This window comes from Cervus elaphus, chromosome 14 (genome assembly GCF_910594005.1).
Source record: "Cervus elaphus chromosome 14, mCerEla1.1, whole genome shotgun sequence".
Lineage (NCBI taxonomy): Eukaryota > Metazoa > Chordata > Mammalia > Artiodactyla > Cervidae > Cervus > Cervus elaphus.
The window spans coordinates 64,326,068-64,344,040 of record NC_057828.1 but is presented as its reverse complement, the minus strand read 5'-3'; the positions used below and the strand labels follow the sequence as shown (position 1 = coordinate 64,344,040).

At 45.5% G+C, this 17,973-nt stretch overlaps 1 protein-coding gene across 3 annotated transcripts in view; it reads right to left on the bottom strand.

Annotated features, from left to right (window-relative positions):
• CACNA1E (calcium voltage-gated channel subunit alpha1 E) overlaps positions 1–17,973 on the bottom strand; it is a 412,948-nt gene that overhangs the window by 80,086 nt on the left and 314,889 nt on the right. For all 3 annotated transcript variants that reach the window (XM_043923905.1, XM_043923907.1, XM_043923906.1), the window contains exons 10-19: positions 11,846–11,899; positions 11,110–11,199; positions 9,935–10,144; positions 9,049–9,161; positions 7,102–7,214; positions 6,299–6,430; positions 5,510–5,582; positions 4,535–4,652; positions 1,967–2,034; positions 177–274 (exon numbers count right to left, since the gene is read on the bottom strand). In XM_043923905.1, the coding sequence (XP_043779840.1) occupies positions 177–274; positions 1,967–2,034; positions 4,535–4,652; positions 5,510–5,582; positions 6,299–6,430; positions 7,102–7,214; positions 9,049–9,161; positions 9,935–10,144; positions 11,110–11,199; positions 11,846–11,899 (1,069 nt within the window). The remainder of the gene's footprint in view (positions 1–176; positions 275–1,966; positions 2,035–4,534; positions 4,653–5,509; positions 5,583–6,298; positions 6,431–7,101; positions 7,215–9,048; positions 9,162–9,934; positions 10,145–11,109; positions 11,200–11,845; positions 11,900–17,973) is intronic.

Below are 17,973 nucleotides of genomic sequence, written 5' to 3'. Positions count from 1 at the left end.
ACTGAAATAAAAGTTCTGTGAAAAAAGAGCCCCTGGCCCTGTCTTGCTCAGTACTGTATTCACAGGATGCTTCCTGGCACAGAGCAGGCTCCCTCCAAAGGTCAACAGCTGTGGAACTGAGTACTGGGCTGTCGACACAGGAGCCCGGGGTCTCTGACGTGGGGATAGTGACTCACTCGATGGAAGGCATGTTGGGTGCAGACATCGGGCTGACCTCCTTGGCCTTCTGCAGAGCATGCTTCTGGTTGAAGGCCTCCTCTTCTTCCTGTTCATCCTAGACACAAAGTAGAGATGGCGTTGTCTGGGATCCCCATGAAGGAGAGTAGCTTCCTCGGCCCTGCCCAGAAGGGCTGAGGGAGCTTCTGGAGACCTGGAGAAGCGAGGAAAGCAGAGCAAGAGGTAAAACAGGCAGAGTGAGGTCAGGTTGGCTCACAGACCTCCAGCAACTAGCAGTCAGGCCTCCTGAGACAGCAGCCTCCACAGCCCTGGCGAGGCCAACTGTTCTTGCCCCCATCCTTCCCCACAGGCTCCCCATGTTTCCCCAGGAGAGACTTAAGGTCTACCCCAAACCTCAGCCCTCGGTGGAGGTGGCCAGGGCTATAGAGGTCAGAGGCCAGAGCTGACACTTCTTGGATGCTCTACAGTGTCCGGAAGTGATGGAGAAGGACCTTCCAGGCAGAGACCCTGAGATGAGCACCACGATCCTCATCAGACCCTCTTCCCTACACAGCTAAGTGACCCCCACCCTGGTGCTCGGGCAGGGACCTCAGCCCCTCACCCACACTCCAGCTTATAAATGTCTTTCTATGTGATAATACCAAGGAAACCCAGTTCAGGTAAAATGACTGCAGCTACTAAGAATACATACATCTTCAAAGACTGCTCTGGTTTTTACACACGTCCTTTTGCCTGACCCTTGCTGTCCTCCTGAGAGGTATGCAAGGCAGATATAACATTCCCTTTTATACAGATGAAGGAAGCAACGTTAATAGAGACCCGGGGTCAAGTCTAAGCTAAAAGGGCCAGTAAGTGACAGATGTGTAACTCACAGCTGGTTTTTACACATGTCCATTTGCTTGATCCTTGCTGTCCTCCTGAGAGGTATGCAAGGTAGAATATAGCATTCCCTTTTTTACAGATGAAGGAAGCAACATTAATAGAGACCAGGGGTCAAGTCTAAGCTAAAAGAGCCAGTAAGTGACAGATGTGTGACTCACAGCCAGCTTTTCAGCTACTAGAGCTTACCCTGTCTGCAGGTAAGAAGATCCTTGAGAATGCAGAGAAGAGCAGGTAACCCTCAAGGAATACATGGAAAAAGCTCATAAACATCACCAGGATGCTATGGATTTTGCCTTAAAACAAATACGTATTATGAGGGAAGGTTTCACTCATCTCCTTAAACAATCCCACTGCCATTGTATCGCCTCTACCCCTGAAGACATGACTCAGAGGAAAGAAAGGAATTGTTCTTTGAGAAATACGGTGTCTGGCTTCTTTGAAACTCATGGAAGCTTCCCCCAGGATGAAGTGAGCACTGGAATACCCCAACAGCCACAGTCCTGGACCCTCTAACCCTCAAACTCAGAAGGGTGAAGACACATGATTGAGGTTACACAGTCACAGGTCACAGGAGAAGAGGTGGAACTTAAATCCAATACTCTGGTAGTTTCTCTATTTTCCAAGTCACAAGCCTGCAAAGGCTATCTTTGAGAGTCTGCAGTGACTAAGTGATCATCTTCAATGTCCAATGAGAGGCCCCATTTGGTCCAAGGCTCCACAAACCCAGTGAAAGTGAACCAGGCTCCCTTCATGGACAAGTGTAGCTCTCCAGGTATCCACGAGCTCCCAGAAGGGGCCTTCCCTGAAGGCCTGAGCCAGACAGTGCAGGCTTCTGGAGGCAACTCCAAAGCCTAGTGGGCACGCAATGGCCCAGAGAACCATTGGATCCCTGGAGAACAAGGCTCACCTTGGTCAGCTCCTGGGCATTGGCCAGGTTGTCCACAGCGATGGCCAAGAACACATTCAGCAGTGTATCTGGGGCAATGAGTTAAGGATGGCCAAGTAAGAAAAGTAAAAGGAGCCCCAGCAAGGCTGAGAAAGCATCTCCATGCCTTTCCTGTCTGGGACACCAGCAGGGACAGAGTCACCCCAAAGAGTCACTTAAGTAGGGACTGTAGAGGGAGGGAAAGAGATATTATGCAGCTCTGTTTGAAGGAGAATACGTTTTCTCTCCTTCCACATATCATCTCTTTGCAACGGATAAAGAAATATACCTGAATCAAACCCCCTAGGGAAGGGGGAGATGGAGGGAGGAGGCCTTTGCACAGCTACAGCCTCTAATTACAGCAACATCCAATAGAGAACCACTGAACAACAAGACAGGTAGGGAACAAGAGGTAGGAGTTCATCTCTCCTTTCCAGGAGGCTGGAATTGAAGCCCATCTAGATCAGTCATGCTAGTCTGACCTTAAAGATGAAAAAAAAAAAAAAATGAGATTCTACAGACTCATTACTATCTCTCAGTAATGGGATGCTAACATTTCTCAATCTTCTTGTCCTGGGAGGCTCCCATATTTCATTTAACAAAATGTCTCAGGGCACACAAGATCATTATGGAGCCCATTTCTATTCCACACTCTAACCTCAGAAGTCCCAATTTTCCAATTATCCTCAAGGCTCATGTGTTATGGAACATACATCTGTTTTAGCACAAAAGTCCAGGTCTGACTACCCTCAGAGTAACAGGAAAATTAAGGTGCCGCTATTAAGGCAAAATGGCCTTCCATTTCTGTGACTCACTGCCTAGCTTTCTTTATATGGGTTTCTTGTGTTTGTTTATAGTCTGCTCTGGCCCTTAGAAGTTTTCAGAGCAGAAAACTTAAAGAACATCTATGCTCTGTGAGACTATGGAAAAGGCAAAAATACATCTGTAACACATGGCTGTCCCCTTTTCACTCGAGTGATCTCAACTCAAGACAAGTCCCACTTGCCCAAAACATCATGTAGAAGTTTCTGGTCTGTGGAATATTCAAGTAAACTATCTCATTTTACTATTTACAACTAACAAAGGACATAGATATTGTTTCCTCTTTTCAGATGTGAAAACTAGAAGCTCAGAGAGGTTAAGTGACTTTCCCAAGGCCACATAGCTGGTAAGCAGAGCTGCTGGGATTAAAACCTAAATCTTCCTTGTCTAGATCCCAAGACCAGTCATGGGTTTGGGAATTAAATGCACTTATTTTCTAGTCTCCCATTAAAATTTAGTAATTGACTCTGATCAACTTATTTCCTCTAAGATTTGTAAGGCAAGGATTAGATGAAATGATGCCTGAAAACCGTTTAGTATGAGGTCTTATGAATAGCACAAGTTATGATAAACGCTAGCTATGCTCAGCAGTATTAGCATTAATCACAATACTAATATTTTTGAGAACTTATTAGGTGGAAGGCTCTGTTCTCTGTTAACATAGAGAACTAACATATGATCCAGAAATCCCATTCCTGGACATATATCTGGAGAAAACCATAATCTGAAATGATACATGCACCCTAATGTTCACTGCAGCACTATTTACAATAACCAAGACATGGAAGCAACCTAAACGTCCATCAACAGATGAATAGATAAAGAAGATATGGGATATTTATACAGTGGAATATTGGTCAGCCATAAAAAATAATGAACTAATGATGTGCAGCAATGTGGACAGACCTACAGAATATCATCCTAAGAGAAGTAAGACAGACAAAGGCAAATATCCTATGATATCACCTATATGTGGAATCATAAAAAAAATGATACAAATGAAGTTATATACAGAATAAAAATAGACTCACGGACATAGAAAACAAACTTATGGTTACTACTATTAAAAGGGAAAGAGGGGAAGGGATAAATTAGGAGTTTGGGATTAACATACACCCATTACTATAAATAAAACAGAAAACCAACAAAGACCTACTGTATAGCACCCGCAACTATACTTGATATTTTGTAATAACCTATAAAGGAAAAGAGTCTGAAAAAGAATATATATATATGCATGTATGTATAACTGAAACATTTTTCTGTACACCTAAAATTAATACAACATTGTAAATCTACTATACTTAAACAAAAACAAATGTTTAAGTAAAAGAAAACATATAATTCATTAATATTATAATCCAGTTATTACTATTTCAGCCTATAATGATCTCTGTCCTCTCTTATTTTCCCCAGTTCATAGTCCCTCCAATCATTTACTATAACAGACTCATATGATTTTATCTGTGATGATAATCTGATAACCTGGATGTTATGATATCCGATAACTGGGATGATACTCTATCTTACTTATACTCATCTTCTTTTACCCAGATAGCAAATGTTCCTTAAGAGCGGGATCCTTGTTTCTCTTAGTACACCTAACACTGTCTACCCCATTGCTACCTGCCCTCTGCTATCACCAGCATCACCACCACCATGGCCACCTCCTCCTCCTCACATGCTGGTCCAGGCCGGCAGAACAGAGCAGCATTTTAAAAAGGATACAGTTTCCAAACAAGGTGAGCACAATGAAATAGATAGCTGACCACATCCCCGAGCTGACCCCGCCCTGGGAGCGGATCCCGTTGTACATCACCTCATTCCAGTCCTCACCCGTCAGGATCTACACAAAGGACATAACAGGCTAATCAGAGACCTGGGCTGGATGAGAAAATGGGGTCAGTGGAAAGGGGAAAATTCTGAGTCTGGGTCTTTTCCATTTACCCTCTTGTCAGGGAGGAAAAAAAGTCACACCCATGAATAATCAACTGCCTTCTGATGTGTAAGAGAATTTTAGCCATTGAAAATGGAAGAAGAATATCAAAAGGAAAAGTTCTATTCCTCAAAATGTAGAATCTCCGGTCTCCCATCCCACACCCCAGCTTTGCCAAGCCTATGGGAACCACACAGATCAGGTGGTCCAGGCACTGATGGACTATTTTCTGGAGCTGCCAAGATACAGTTCCTGAGACAGCAGCATTGTTGGAAAGAGCTTCATGGGCTCCAGTTCCAGAAAACTGAGTTCTGGTTCAGTCTTAGATTCTGGCTAAACAGAGTTCTCCTTTAGCTCTTAGACATCACCGATTTTGAGTTTCCTCCCATGATTAAAAAAAAAAAGATCAGGTGGGGGTGGAAAAGATTCTTCATTAAATGGACATATAAGTTAGAAGGTACTTTAAATTTCATAAAACCAGAAATGTGATGTTACTGAATGTCTTTGACTTAATTAACATCTCTTGCAAACTGACAAGTGCAGGGAGAAGGCCAATGAGGTCATCACAACAGAGCTCTTTTATTATTTATAAGAACAGAGCTATAGAAATCCTAGGAATTACAGTGGTGATGACTACTCAATAAGCAAGAGTACTAAGTACTGCCTGAGAGGAGCCTGGAGAGGAAAGGGAGGATTCTTTTACAACATCATCACCTTGGAGCATGTGCACCAAGGGATCCCAAGTAACATTTTTAACATCCTCATACCTGGAATACAGTCATGATTGCTGCAGGGAAGGTGTCAAAGTTTGCTGAAGGAGTCCCATCATTAAAGTTGAACCTGAAAAGGAGATTCAGAGAGAATGAAATGAAAATCTCACACACCAAGTTTTCCCTTCCTAAAATTATGCCATTTTCATCACTCCTTTCCCCTTTCTTCACATCCCTGTCTTCCCTATTCTCCTTCCATTCCAGTAACTTACAAAGATGGTTTTAATGACTACTACTAAGAACTACCAGGGCTTCCCTGGTGGCTCAGGGGTTAAAGCGCCTGCCTGCAATGCGGGAGACCTGGATTCAATCCCTGGGTCAGGAAGATTCCCTGGAGAAGGAAATGGCAACCCACTTCAGTATTCTTGCCTGCAGAATCCCATGGACAGAGGAGCCTGGTGGGCTACAGTCCATGGGGTCGCAAAGAGTCGGACACAACTCATCGACTTCACTTTCGCTTCACCAGGAACTGTGCTCTTGAAGGGCACTGGTGATGGGATCTGGACTGATCTTGACTTGTAAGACCCCAAGCTTTCAGAGGCAGCTCCAAAGGGGCACCTTTCAGGGGCAGCTCCAAAGGGAGAGGTCCCCTCAATAAGAACCCCATATGGTGTGGAGGGATTAAAAACAGAGACATTAGTTTCACACATAACATGCATGGTTGATATGGGCCATGAACACGAACAAACACATGGTAACATGGTGAACAAACTGGTGACCCCAGAGCTCACAGGATGAAGTTGAGGTTTTGAGGCTGCTTTGGCTGGAAACTTCATTGGCGCTTACCTGCCCCCAAACAGCTGCATTCCTAGGAGAGCAAAGACAACGATGAAGAGGAAAAGGAGGAAGAGTAAACTGATGATAGACTTCATGGAACTCATCAAGGAGACCACCAAATTCCGGAGGGATGCCCAATACCTACAAAAACCCAGACAGCGTTACAGCGGCAAGTTCAGTCAGTTCAGTTCAGTTGCTCAGTCGTGTCCGACTCTTTGAGACCCTATGAACCGCAGCACGCCAGGCCTCCTTGTCCATCACCAACTCCTGGAGTCCATCCAAACCCATGTCCATTGTGTCGGTGATGCCATCCCAACTATCTCATCCTCTGTCATCCCCTTCTCCTCCTGCCCTCAATCTTTCCCAGTATCAGGGTCTTTTCAAATGAGTCAGCTCTCCACATCAGGTGGCCAAAGTACTGGAGCTTCAACTTCAACATCAGTCCCTCCAATGAACACCCAGGACTGATCTCCTTTAGGATGGACTGGTTACAGCGGCAAACTGAGTACCAAATTACCCTCAGGCTCAGCTGGGCATCTGCCTGGAGACCTATGAGATAAGCTGCATCTGGATACTTGTAGGAAGGAGAGATGGAGCGATAATGTGGGTCCCCTCGGGAAGCTGGCACAGGATCTGGCACTCAGGCATTTTCCTGGTTTGGTCTTTGGAGATGCAAGAGAAGCTGAAGAGTGGAGTAGGGGGTGGGGTAAGGAAATGGATCCTGTGGTGAGGATGTAAGGCAATATAATGTGTCAAAGAGGAGCTTCCAGGCCCAGAGGTGGTTGGGAAGAGTCTAGATTTTGATCACTTACTTGGTTATTTTAAATATTCTTAGAAGCCGGAGAGCTCGCAGGACACTGATTCCGAAAGACGTACCAGGTCTGAAGATGGCCCAGACTACTTCAAAGATGCTGCCCACTGTAACCTAAAGAGCCAAAGCCAGCCACGGTGAGAAGAAAAGGCAAAGGGGGGACGAGGGGGAGGGGGAGAAGGGGAAGGAGGTGTTCCTCAATCAACAGTTCTCACTGGGCTTTTCTGAAGTTAAATCTTTCCCTCCCCACCCTGCCTCCCTCATCTTCTTCAAAAGTCGCTCACTCCTTTCTGACTCTTTGCGACCCTGTGGACTATACAGCCCATGAAATTTTCCAGGCCACAATACTGGACTGGGTAGCCATGCCCTTCTCCAGGGGGTCTTCTAAACCCAGGGATCGAGCCCAGGTCTCCCACATTGCAGGCGGATTCTTTACCAGCTAAGCCATCAGGGAAGCCCACCTCCAACAGGACCACCTATTTGTGAAGGTTGCCAAGGAAAAATGAGACTCTACCACTTTTCTCCCCACTGTTCCCCACTCTCCTTGCTAAATTTCCTCCTTCATACTGTAGATTGCTTTACCGACTGCTCTGTCTTTCCTGAAAACTACAAGTCATTCACCACTTTTGCACCGATTTGACAGCTATACTGTTCTTATTAAAACACCTTGAACAGACAGACAAAAGAGCAGTCCTCAAATAAGAAAACAAATTTAAACGAATACAGGTTGCTTTCCAATATAAAAACTTCTGAGAAGGTCCACATTCTCTCACTGGCCTAGAATTTAGTGCTAACAAGAACGTTTCAGTCACCTGTGCATGAAATGGCTTTCAGTCACTCAGGCCCCACACACCTGGATGTGATGGTACTAATTAGTGGCATAGAATCTGATTGCTATAGGAAGCAGCAATGTCAAATTAGCCATTCAATTTGTTTTATGTTTTAATTATATGTTTATTGAAGGTCTAATACATTCCCCACATCGCACTAGGAGAAATAACAGAAATTAATCCTCACAGCAATGCTGAAAAGTATGTACATAAGGGAACTAAGATAAAAATGGTCTTTCACTAGTTCTTATGCCTGAAAATTGCCTCTACCCAGAAGCATATGTTCCAAGTTAAAATGCAGGTTGGCAAGTGCTCAAAATCGTTAGCACCTAACTGGAGATTTGGCAGAAAATGGAGTGGGTTTGGCAGAAGGAGAGGTGGTTCAGGAACCCAAAGTTTTGCAACCTAGTTCTGCTGCTAACTGGCTGTGTGAACTTGCACACGAGGTCCCCTGTTGACTCATGTGTAAATGGGTAGCCTAACTCCCAATACTTAACATCGCGGGCAGGACTGAAAGTGGCAGAGGACAAAAATGTGTGTGAACGCACCTTGAAGGGCATTGATAATGCACACATTTATGTATCGTCATTATTTAGGAATGTGGACATTGGGTGAAGTCTATGTGGGGACTTGCTACTATAAGAGGGTGTGTGTGCATATGAGTATGAATGTTTAAGGGTATATCTAGATAATTTTCTCAATTTTAAACTGAACTAAAAAAATAAATATATTTCTCAGTTTTGATCAAACCACTTTCCGGAATCAAGTCTTTTGTTCTCTCCCAGGCTTCCTCCAAGGTAATAAGTGGTTCAAAATTCAGGCTATGGGGAGCTTTGTAAAACTTACTGAGCTATATACACTGAAGTGCTTACTCTCTGGTGTGCATGTCACACATTTTCGTAAAAACATTAAAAATAAAAGAGCATTTCAAAAACCCAAACAAATCCTCGTATGGCAAGTATTCACTCATTCCTGACCTCCCTTTGGCTAATCCTATCTATCCTCCTTTAATAAATGCTGATTTCAAGGCTTCACGCTGAGCCCCAGAGCAAGGTTCTTATCTCAAACCACAGTATAGCAACCGCAGGCAGAAAGATGGGTGACTCTGGAGCACTTACCCCAAAGTCAAAGCAGTTGAAGGAAGAGTGAAAATAAAGGCGAGGCCCCATGCCATACATCTTCAGGGACATCTCTAGAAGGAAGAGCCCCAGAAACAGAAACTCTGCATAGTCTGAAAGCATTAAAGGCAGAAGCATTGGTTCCATGGATGGCACAGGCTCCTGTCCTCCCTGACCCAATCCCCACCACCTACAGAGGAGCCCTTAAGAGCGGTGGGACCCACACGGGCAGGACATTCAGTGACCATAGACCCGGTCAATGCCAGGCAAAACCTCTCCTGGTCTGAACATGCTCAGACCCAGGCTGAGTCCCACAGTCCACAGGGCAGCTCTGCTCTCTTCTGACAGTGGGTTTGTCACTACCATTTACATGGCAGATGGCTTTTAGGAGAGAGAAAGGGCTTGAGCATAGCTTTGATGAAAGAGCTGGATTTCCTCTCCACACACCCAGCTGTGACAGCCTCTAGGAGACTCACCCGCATCCCGGGGCAGCCTTACCAAGGGTTGACCTATGTAGGTTTCCTTCCTGGTCTGCTAAAGGTATCCATGTCCCTAAGAACTTGTCCCTAGGACTTGGGTGACCAAGACTCCCTAATCATTGAGCCTCCTGAAGGCACTAAGTGAAGGCCCTGGATTATGCAAGGTATAACACTATGTTGTTGACTCATCACTAAAGATTTATTTATCTGATTCAATAATGAAATGACAACTGAAAACAGTCATGGGATAATCCCGACCCCCTGAGGACAACTCTGGTCACAGCATGCTGGAGGCAGAACTCTGGGTGGGCAGAACCACTGCCAAGCCCACGTGACACCTTGCTCTCTTGACATTCACACACCAATCGAGTGGCATTTGTGAGAGCCAGCAGTCACCATTCACTTACAGAGGAGGTGGGTGAGCCACTGGGGCTGGTTGTGATGGACGATGGCCACACAGGCGGTGTTGAGAGCCACAAGGCTTAGCACGATCCAGTAAAACACCTGGGACTTAACCATGTGGCGGATAGAGATACGCAAAAGTCGCTCCTTGTGCCGGAAATAGGAGGCCCCATCCACCTTTGCGCTCTTGATGCTGGCTCGGGCAAGAGGTGTGCCTAGCGGGGGAGAAGGAAGGAGGAGGAATGAGGCTGCAAAAGAGGTCACCCTCCATGACAAAGGGGCATTCAGAAGTCCAGATGGGCACCTTTGGTCCCAGGGCTAGGGGACTGCCACGTTGCAGACCCCAGGGCATCCCCATGTTATGAGCTAAGAGTTTTCACAGCGCAGCAGGGAACTCTGCTTTTCCTCTGGGCACTCTTGGTCCTAGGAAATGGAAGGATTCCCCGGGGCAGGATAGCAGGCATCCAGCCGGTATCTTGAATCCTAATAGGATCCTGTTTATGTTTGTAACAGATTGAGCTTTTCTTTTTAAATATGCTTCAGGCACTGGAGTCATCCTGCTGCATTTGTGATTTTTCTACCCCTGGCAAACTAAAGCAGTGATGAGCTCCGAACGCCTCTTCTGCCTTTCAGGATGAAGTCAGACCCTTCCCTTTTTTTTTCCTGGAGAAGAAAAGTCTGCCATCAGCCAGACTCTCTAAGAGAACCTGGGATAGAACAGCCGGCAAGTTAAAGGGTTGTCAGTAGGAATCTGTTTAAGCATCACATGGAAGCAGGTGATGCAAGTAGGTAGATGTTACTATGATTAAGCAAATGATCGCAGTTTCTCATATGGGCGTCCTCAGTGAACAATATCCCAAAGTGGGTGCTCGTTAGCACATCCAGGAGAGACAGGATACACATGCTGAAGAGATACATCTGCCACACTTGAAGAATCTGGGTTGGATTCTTGGCCCCAAACCCCATGTTTCACATAAACATTATCCCTTGGTCCATTTTATTTTTTTTTCCTTTAAGTCACTGTTGATGAGATTAGATTCCAGCGCCTTTCCCTAATTATATCCCAAAGTTCTGGATTCTTTGGGCTCCCCTCCTCCTTGTGACGTTTCTCCTAAGATAGAATGCTCCATTTCACAGGAGGTCCGGAGCAGTGAAAGATGATCCAGCAACCTCCACTCACCCACAGAGGAGATGTCCACGCAGTGCTCATCGCTGGAGTCCCGTGCCATGGCCTCGGTCCGGCTTCTTTTGATGGTTGCCCTCCGAAGCACTACACCAGGGAAGCAAGGGGCAGAGAGAGGACATGAGAACCACCAGATCAGTCTGGTCAAAACAGAACTGTGGCCTCACGGCACCTGTGACACAGGCACCTGCCTTTAAATACCCGAATCAGGGTGAGAGAAGTTACAAAGGTCTACAGAAACATGGCTGCCCTGCTCAGCAGTGCCTCTGACACACGAGGCTCTTGAATCCCACGCAACAAAGCTCCTGACTCCTTGTGGGAGCTCTTCTAAACGCAGCAGGTAAACTGGCAACCTGTATCTATTTGTTCTGGCTCTTCATAAACAATGTCACTTCCTGCCAATGAAAGTGGTCCCAAGATGCCCCCCGCAAATTGTCAAAGAAGATCCCTTTCTGAGCCACTGGTTGTATGATGGCCTTTTCATTGCCCATTATCAATCACACGCCCTGGAATGAAACAACTCTTGGATTTCATTTTCATCACTTTAAAAAGCATTTAAACCCATGACTCAATTCCCTTCCTTTTAAAGCATGAGGGATTTTATGACAGAGAGACTCGCATTTCAAATCCCAAAGCACCCCTCTTTTCTTTCTTTCTCCTCTTTTGATCAAGAGACATAGCCGCAGACGAGGGGCAGATGAGAGAGCAATGAGGCCTTGGAGCACTTCCTTACCTTCTAAGGCTGACGTTCCAGCATTTTTGTTTTCTTCAGCAAGCATGACTTCCTCTATATGGAAACAAATGGTTTAGTAAATTATCGGTAAATGCCAAATTATTTTGCGAAATGAAAATCCCTGAGGAACAGCTCTGGCTCCAGGGCAATGTGGAGAGACAGCGGAGTTCAGAGCTGGTTGCAGGCACCAGCATCAGAAAGACATCAAGGGTCACAGACGCAGCACTGGAGCATCAGAACAGAAAGGAAGGTCTTTAATGAAGGGGGCATTGGGGGTGATAGGTTAAGATTCAGCTCTTTGTCTGATACACCGTTTAGGAGAATAAACAGCTCTGAGAGCGAGAGTTGATCTTTTTAACTAAAATCCTCCTAAAGTGATAACAATGAAAAATTTCCATTTCTGTTTTCTTTTATCCAGGTTCCTTAAAGCTATTCTAGCAACAGGAGCTTCCATAATTTTGCTTGTTTGCAGAAGCCCCCAGGTCATAACACCTCCCCCTCATTCAGAAGATGAGACCACATTTTGGGGTCTAGGCTACTTCTTTCAGGAAGGGGCGTAGGAAGGTGCTCACGGCCCCTCAAAGAGAGGAGCAGGCTTGTGGGCTTGCTTTTTCTCCCCCCACCATGTCCATCCTGCCTTGTTGAGCAGAGCCTGAGTTGAAGAGGCTTTGGCCCATCATGAAATTGTCCCTGTGACATAATAAAATATAAATATTTGGTTTTTGTTCACCATTCAAGCACAGAGCTTCCAAAGCCCATGGTATGTACTGTCTTTTGTATGCTAATGAGATGACTCACTGCGGGAGAGGCCTAGATAGTGTAAGGGGGGATGGTCACTCAAAAAACCACACCACATGATTAGGTTGTAGCTTTCAGGCTCATCCCCTTTCCCACCTCTCAGGAGCCGAGAGGGGCTTGACACTATCAGTCACCAATGGTCGATGATCCAATCAATCAGATCTGCATAAGGGAACCTCCACTTAAAACCCTACATGGGACTTCCCTGGTGGTACGGTGGGCAGGAATCTGCCTGCCAATGCAGGAGACACAGGTTTGATGCCTGGTCAGGGAAGATTCCACATGTCATGGAGTAACTAAAGCCCATATGCCACAACTACTGAAGACTGAATGACTAGAGCCTGTGCTCCACAACAAGAGAAGCCCACACACCACAACGAGAGTAGCTCCCACTCGCCCCAACTAGAGAAAGCCCGAACGCAGGAACAAAGACCCAGAACAATCAAAAATAAATAAATGAATCATTTAAAAAAAATCAACAACAACAACAAAAAAAAACCCTACAGGATGGGGCCCAGGTTACTGATAGGTTGGTGATCCCATCAGGGTGCTAGGATGTACCTAGATGTGCATGTAGGCTCGGTCATTCACCCATTATCCCTACCCGCTATATCATACCCTGTGTATCTCTTGAATTTGGCTGTTACTGACTTGTATTCTTCATAATAAACTGGTGATAGTTTTTCCTGAGTTCTGTAAGTCATTCTAATGAATTATCAAATCTGGAACCCTTTGAATTTGTACTCAGCCAGGAGGAAGTACAGGTCACCTGGGGACCCTTCTGTGGCTGGTGTGTGAAGGAGAGATAGGCACATGGGGTGGAGCCCTCTGCTTGTGGGGTCTACACTCACTTTGGATGTTAGTGTCAGAACTGAATTGAATGGTTGGATACCCCACTGGTGCTAGAAAGGGAAAGACTTTGTTGGCATTGTGACAACATTATTTGGTTGTTGGCATTTGAAAAACAACCACTCTGTTCCCTGGACTCCCCTCTTGACCTCCTCAGGAGCAGTCCTGTACTCCACAGAGGTGTCATCATGGGTGAGACACTATTTTCTGCCAAGACGTATTAGAATATGCCTTACTAAAGAAGAGAAGCAAAAGGCAAAGGAGAAAGGGAAAGATATCCAATTGAATGTAGAGTTGCAGAGAATAGCAAGGGGAGATAAGAAAGCCTTCTTAAGTGAACAATGAAAAGAAATACAGGAAAACAATAGAATGAGAAAGACTAGGGATCGCTTCAAGAAAACTTGAGATACGAAGGGAACATTTCTTGCAAAGATAGGCTCAATAAAGGACAAAAATTGTAAGGACCTAATAGAAGCAGAAGAGATTAAGAGGAGGTGGCAAGAATACACAAAATAGGTCTTAATGACCAGGATAACCATGATGCTATGGTCACACATCTAGAGTCAAACATCCTAGGATGTGAAGTGAAGTGGGCTGTAGGAAGCACTGCTATGAACAAAGCTAGTGGAGGTGATAGAATGCTGGCATGAGTTGTTTCAAACCATAAAAGATGATGCTGTTAAAATATTGTACTCAATAGGCCAGCAAATTTGGAAAACTCAACAGTAGCCACGAGACTGGGAAAGATCAGCTTTCATTCCAACACCAAAGAAAGGGAACGTCAAAGAATGTTCAAACTACCATACAATTACACTCATTTCACATGTTAGCAAGGTAATGCTCAAAATCCTTCAAGCTAGGCTTCAGCAGTACTTGAACTGAGAACTTCCAGATGTACACGCTGAATTTAGAAAAGGCAGAGGAACCAGAGATCAGGTTGCCAATATTCATTGGATCAAAGAAAAAGCAAGGGAATTGCTGAAAAACAGCTACCTCTGCTTCCTTGAATACACTAAAAACCTTTGACTGTGTGGATCACAACAAAGTGTGGAAAATTCTTAAAGAGATGGTAATACCAAACCACCTTGCCGTCTCCTGAGAAACCTATAGGCAGGACAAAAAGCAACAGTTAGAACTGGACATGGAACAATGAACTGGTTCAAAATTGGGAAAGCAGTACATCAAAGCTGTGTGCTGTCACCCTGCTTATTTAACTTCTATGCAGGGTACATCATGTGAAATGCTGGGCTGGATGAAACACAAGATGGAATCAAGATTGCTGGGAGAAACATTAATAATCTCAGATATGCAGATAACACCACTCTAATAGAAGAAAGCAAAGATAAACTAAAGAGCCTCTTGAAGAAGGTGAAAGAGGAGAGCAAAACAGCTGGCTTAAAACTCAACATTAAAAAAACTAAGATCACGGGAACTGGTCCCATCACCTCATGGCAAACAGATGGGGAAAAAATTGAAACAGTGACAGACTTTATTTTCTTGGGCTCCAAAATCACTGAAGATAGTGACTGCAGCCATGAAATTAAAAGACTCTTGGTCCTTGAAAGAAAAGCTGTGACAAACCTAGACAATGTATTAAAAAGCAGAGACATCACTTTGCCAACAAAGGTCTATATAGACATCCATATAGTCATGTATGGATGTGAGAGTTGGACCATAATGAAGGCTGAGTGCAGAAGAATTGATGCTTTTGAACTGTGGTGCTAGAGAAGACTCAAGAGTCCTCTGGACTGCAAGAAGATCAAACCAGTCAATCCTAAAGGAAATCAACCCTGAATATACATTGGAAGGACTAATGCTGAAGCTCCAACACTTTGGCTACCTGATGCAAAGAGCCAACTCACTGGAAAAGACCCTGATGCTTGGAAAGATGGAAGGCAGAAGAAAGGGGAGATGAGATGGCTGGATGCTATCACTGACTCAATGGACATGAATTTGAGCAAACTCTGGGAGATAATGGAGGACAGTGAAGCCTGGTGTGCTGCAGTCCATGGGGTCACAAAGAGTCGGGCATGACTTAGCAACTGAACAACAAGAACAACATCTCTCAAATGTATCAACAAAACAGACCTTCTGTCGCACATATAGTGGGATTCTGAGCCCCCTATTGAGAGTGGTATGGATGAGCTTTGATCCCCACTCCTGTCTCAGCCATAAGCGAGGGACCTGGAAGTGCCAGCAATCATTCCCTGAGATCCCAGCTGCTGGGGATAAGCATGCAGCAGTTCTATTAAGCAATGGTTTAATTTAAGCACTTCTAACAAGTACAAAGACAAGCATAAAAGGATAAAGTTATTACCATAATTCCACCTGCATATAAAACTGAGAGCACGTAATGCATTTCCCAGGGAGGGGAACACGTTGAGGCTCGGAATGTACCACGCAGGATGGCCATTATAAAGTCATAACATTTAGCTTTCTTTTTTAAGTACAGCCCTCTGGCAAAACTAAGTTAACAGGTTAAGTGTTATTGGTGGGATGCTCCTTGATGTGCACATAGAAGGTTTGAAAGTCACTGACAGCACTGGCTTTTGGAGGCCATCCTTTCAAAATTAGGTACTTGTTAAATACCTCATAGCAACATGAATGACCTCAGCCAGAGAGTCTTTTTCACTCTGCACAGTGTCTGGGGCTTTGGGGTGGGCAGATCCGAGGGCGCCCGAGGCAGAAGGAGGGTGGATGGTGCTGTTGTACCTCTGGGGAGCGCTCGAGGGCTCCTGATGGGCTGGCACCACCCCCTCCCCCAACGTCTTTTGCCAAGTTCGCGCTGGAACTTGTGAGTGTCTTTCCAGGGAAACGTAACCCATATGTCTCTGAATCACTCACGCTCCATTTGTAAAGGAAAGGGCCAGGAAGCACAATTTGACGTCGCAGTGCGTCTTTTTTTCTTAGAAGGAGAAGAGAGCAGGCTTTGCCAACTGGAAGAGAGTGAAGCCTTGGAATTCTGCATGTATTTTGAAAAGCAGAGCCGCAAAGAGCAACATCCTGAGCCCCCTGACCCTGAAGGGGGCCGTGGGAAGGGCGCAGAGGGTTCTCTTTGGGGTTTGCTGCCAGCCTGCTCACTAGGGTGGTCTGTCAGATGGCTCCCTTGCCCAGGAAGCCAAGGGCAGTTGGGAGCTTCAAGCTGCCAGGCTGGCCTGGAGGCAAATCTGTTGAGTTACTGTTCTGAGAAGAGGGAGGGATGATTCAAGTCCATGTCCACACAAGAGTCTCAGAGGAGCAAGGATGAAATGGGGAGTACAGTCACCATTCCATGGCTCTTGCTTCCAGAAGCAGCAAAGAAATGCAGATAGTCCCAAATGAGGAGTGGCTTTTATTTGGCTTTGGCATGGCACTTTGCATCATTCCTGCTCTCTCACCCGACAGATGATCAAACGTTGACTCCTGAGCTGAGAGAGCCTGTATGTGTTGTGGTCAGAATAGGAGTCATAGCATCCATCATTCCAAAGCTTAGAGAAGAATAAGGGTCAGGCCACTAAGTACCCAATCCTATTCCAAATTCTTCCCAAGAGATCTCTTTGTGCTCTGCTTTTCTACCAGGAACAGAGCTAAGATGCTGACTGTTATGCTTTTTTTTTTAAATTAAAAAAAATGTACTCTTTGTTCAGTTAGAAAATGAAGATATATAACACCAATGCAATGCAACCTTTAAAATAACAAGGAAAGCAAATGTATCCTCTTTACTGACAGATATGGGGTGATCGACGCCCCTCATAAACAGCAGAGCCACAGTCACTCTTGAGTTTGGAGGCTCTCTGTGGGTTCATAAAATCAGGATAAACCTGGACCTTTCCTCAGGGCTGGGCAACAATTATTCCTGAGGCTGAGCCATGAGTGAGGAGCTGATGACAGCAAGGAACAGGGAAAACCAGTTCTCGGCATCATCTCTTAGCTGGCCTACTGTAGTAGTCTATCGTTCTCCCTGCTCAGGCCCAGGTCTTCATACCGTCTGTTCTCAATGCAGCAACCAAGTGCTTCTATAAATCTTACACAGAGCATGTCCCTTCTCTGCTCAAGACCCTCCTGCGGTTCTCACTTGACTCACAGGAAAGCCCCAAACTTTACAAGGGCTGGTAAAGGTCCTACAGGCTCTGCCGCCTGCTCCCACCATGAGAATGCCTTCATCCCAGCTTCTGCCCTCCCCTGCTCACACCTCAGGCAGCTCCTGGAGCCCTCTGGGTCTCCTCCCACATTGCAGCCAGGACGCTGGGGTATGCTTCCTTCAGGGCTCCCTGCGGCTCACCCTCTTATCTCCTTCACACCTCTTCCCAGATAGGTCTACGCTGACCCTCCATTTAAAACTGCAACTCACCCTAAACCCCTAGCCCTACCTTGATCTGTTTTCATTGTACTTGAAAGTGGAAACTTTTGTCACTCAGTCGTATCCAACTCTTGTGACCCCATGGACTGTATGTAGCTGTGAGGCTCCTCTATTCACGGGATTTCCCAGGCAAGGATACTGG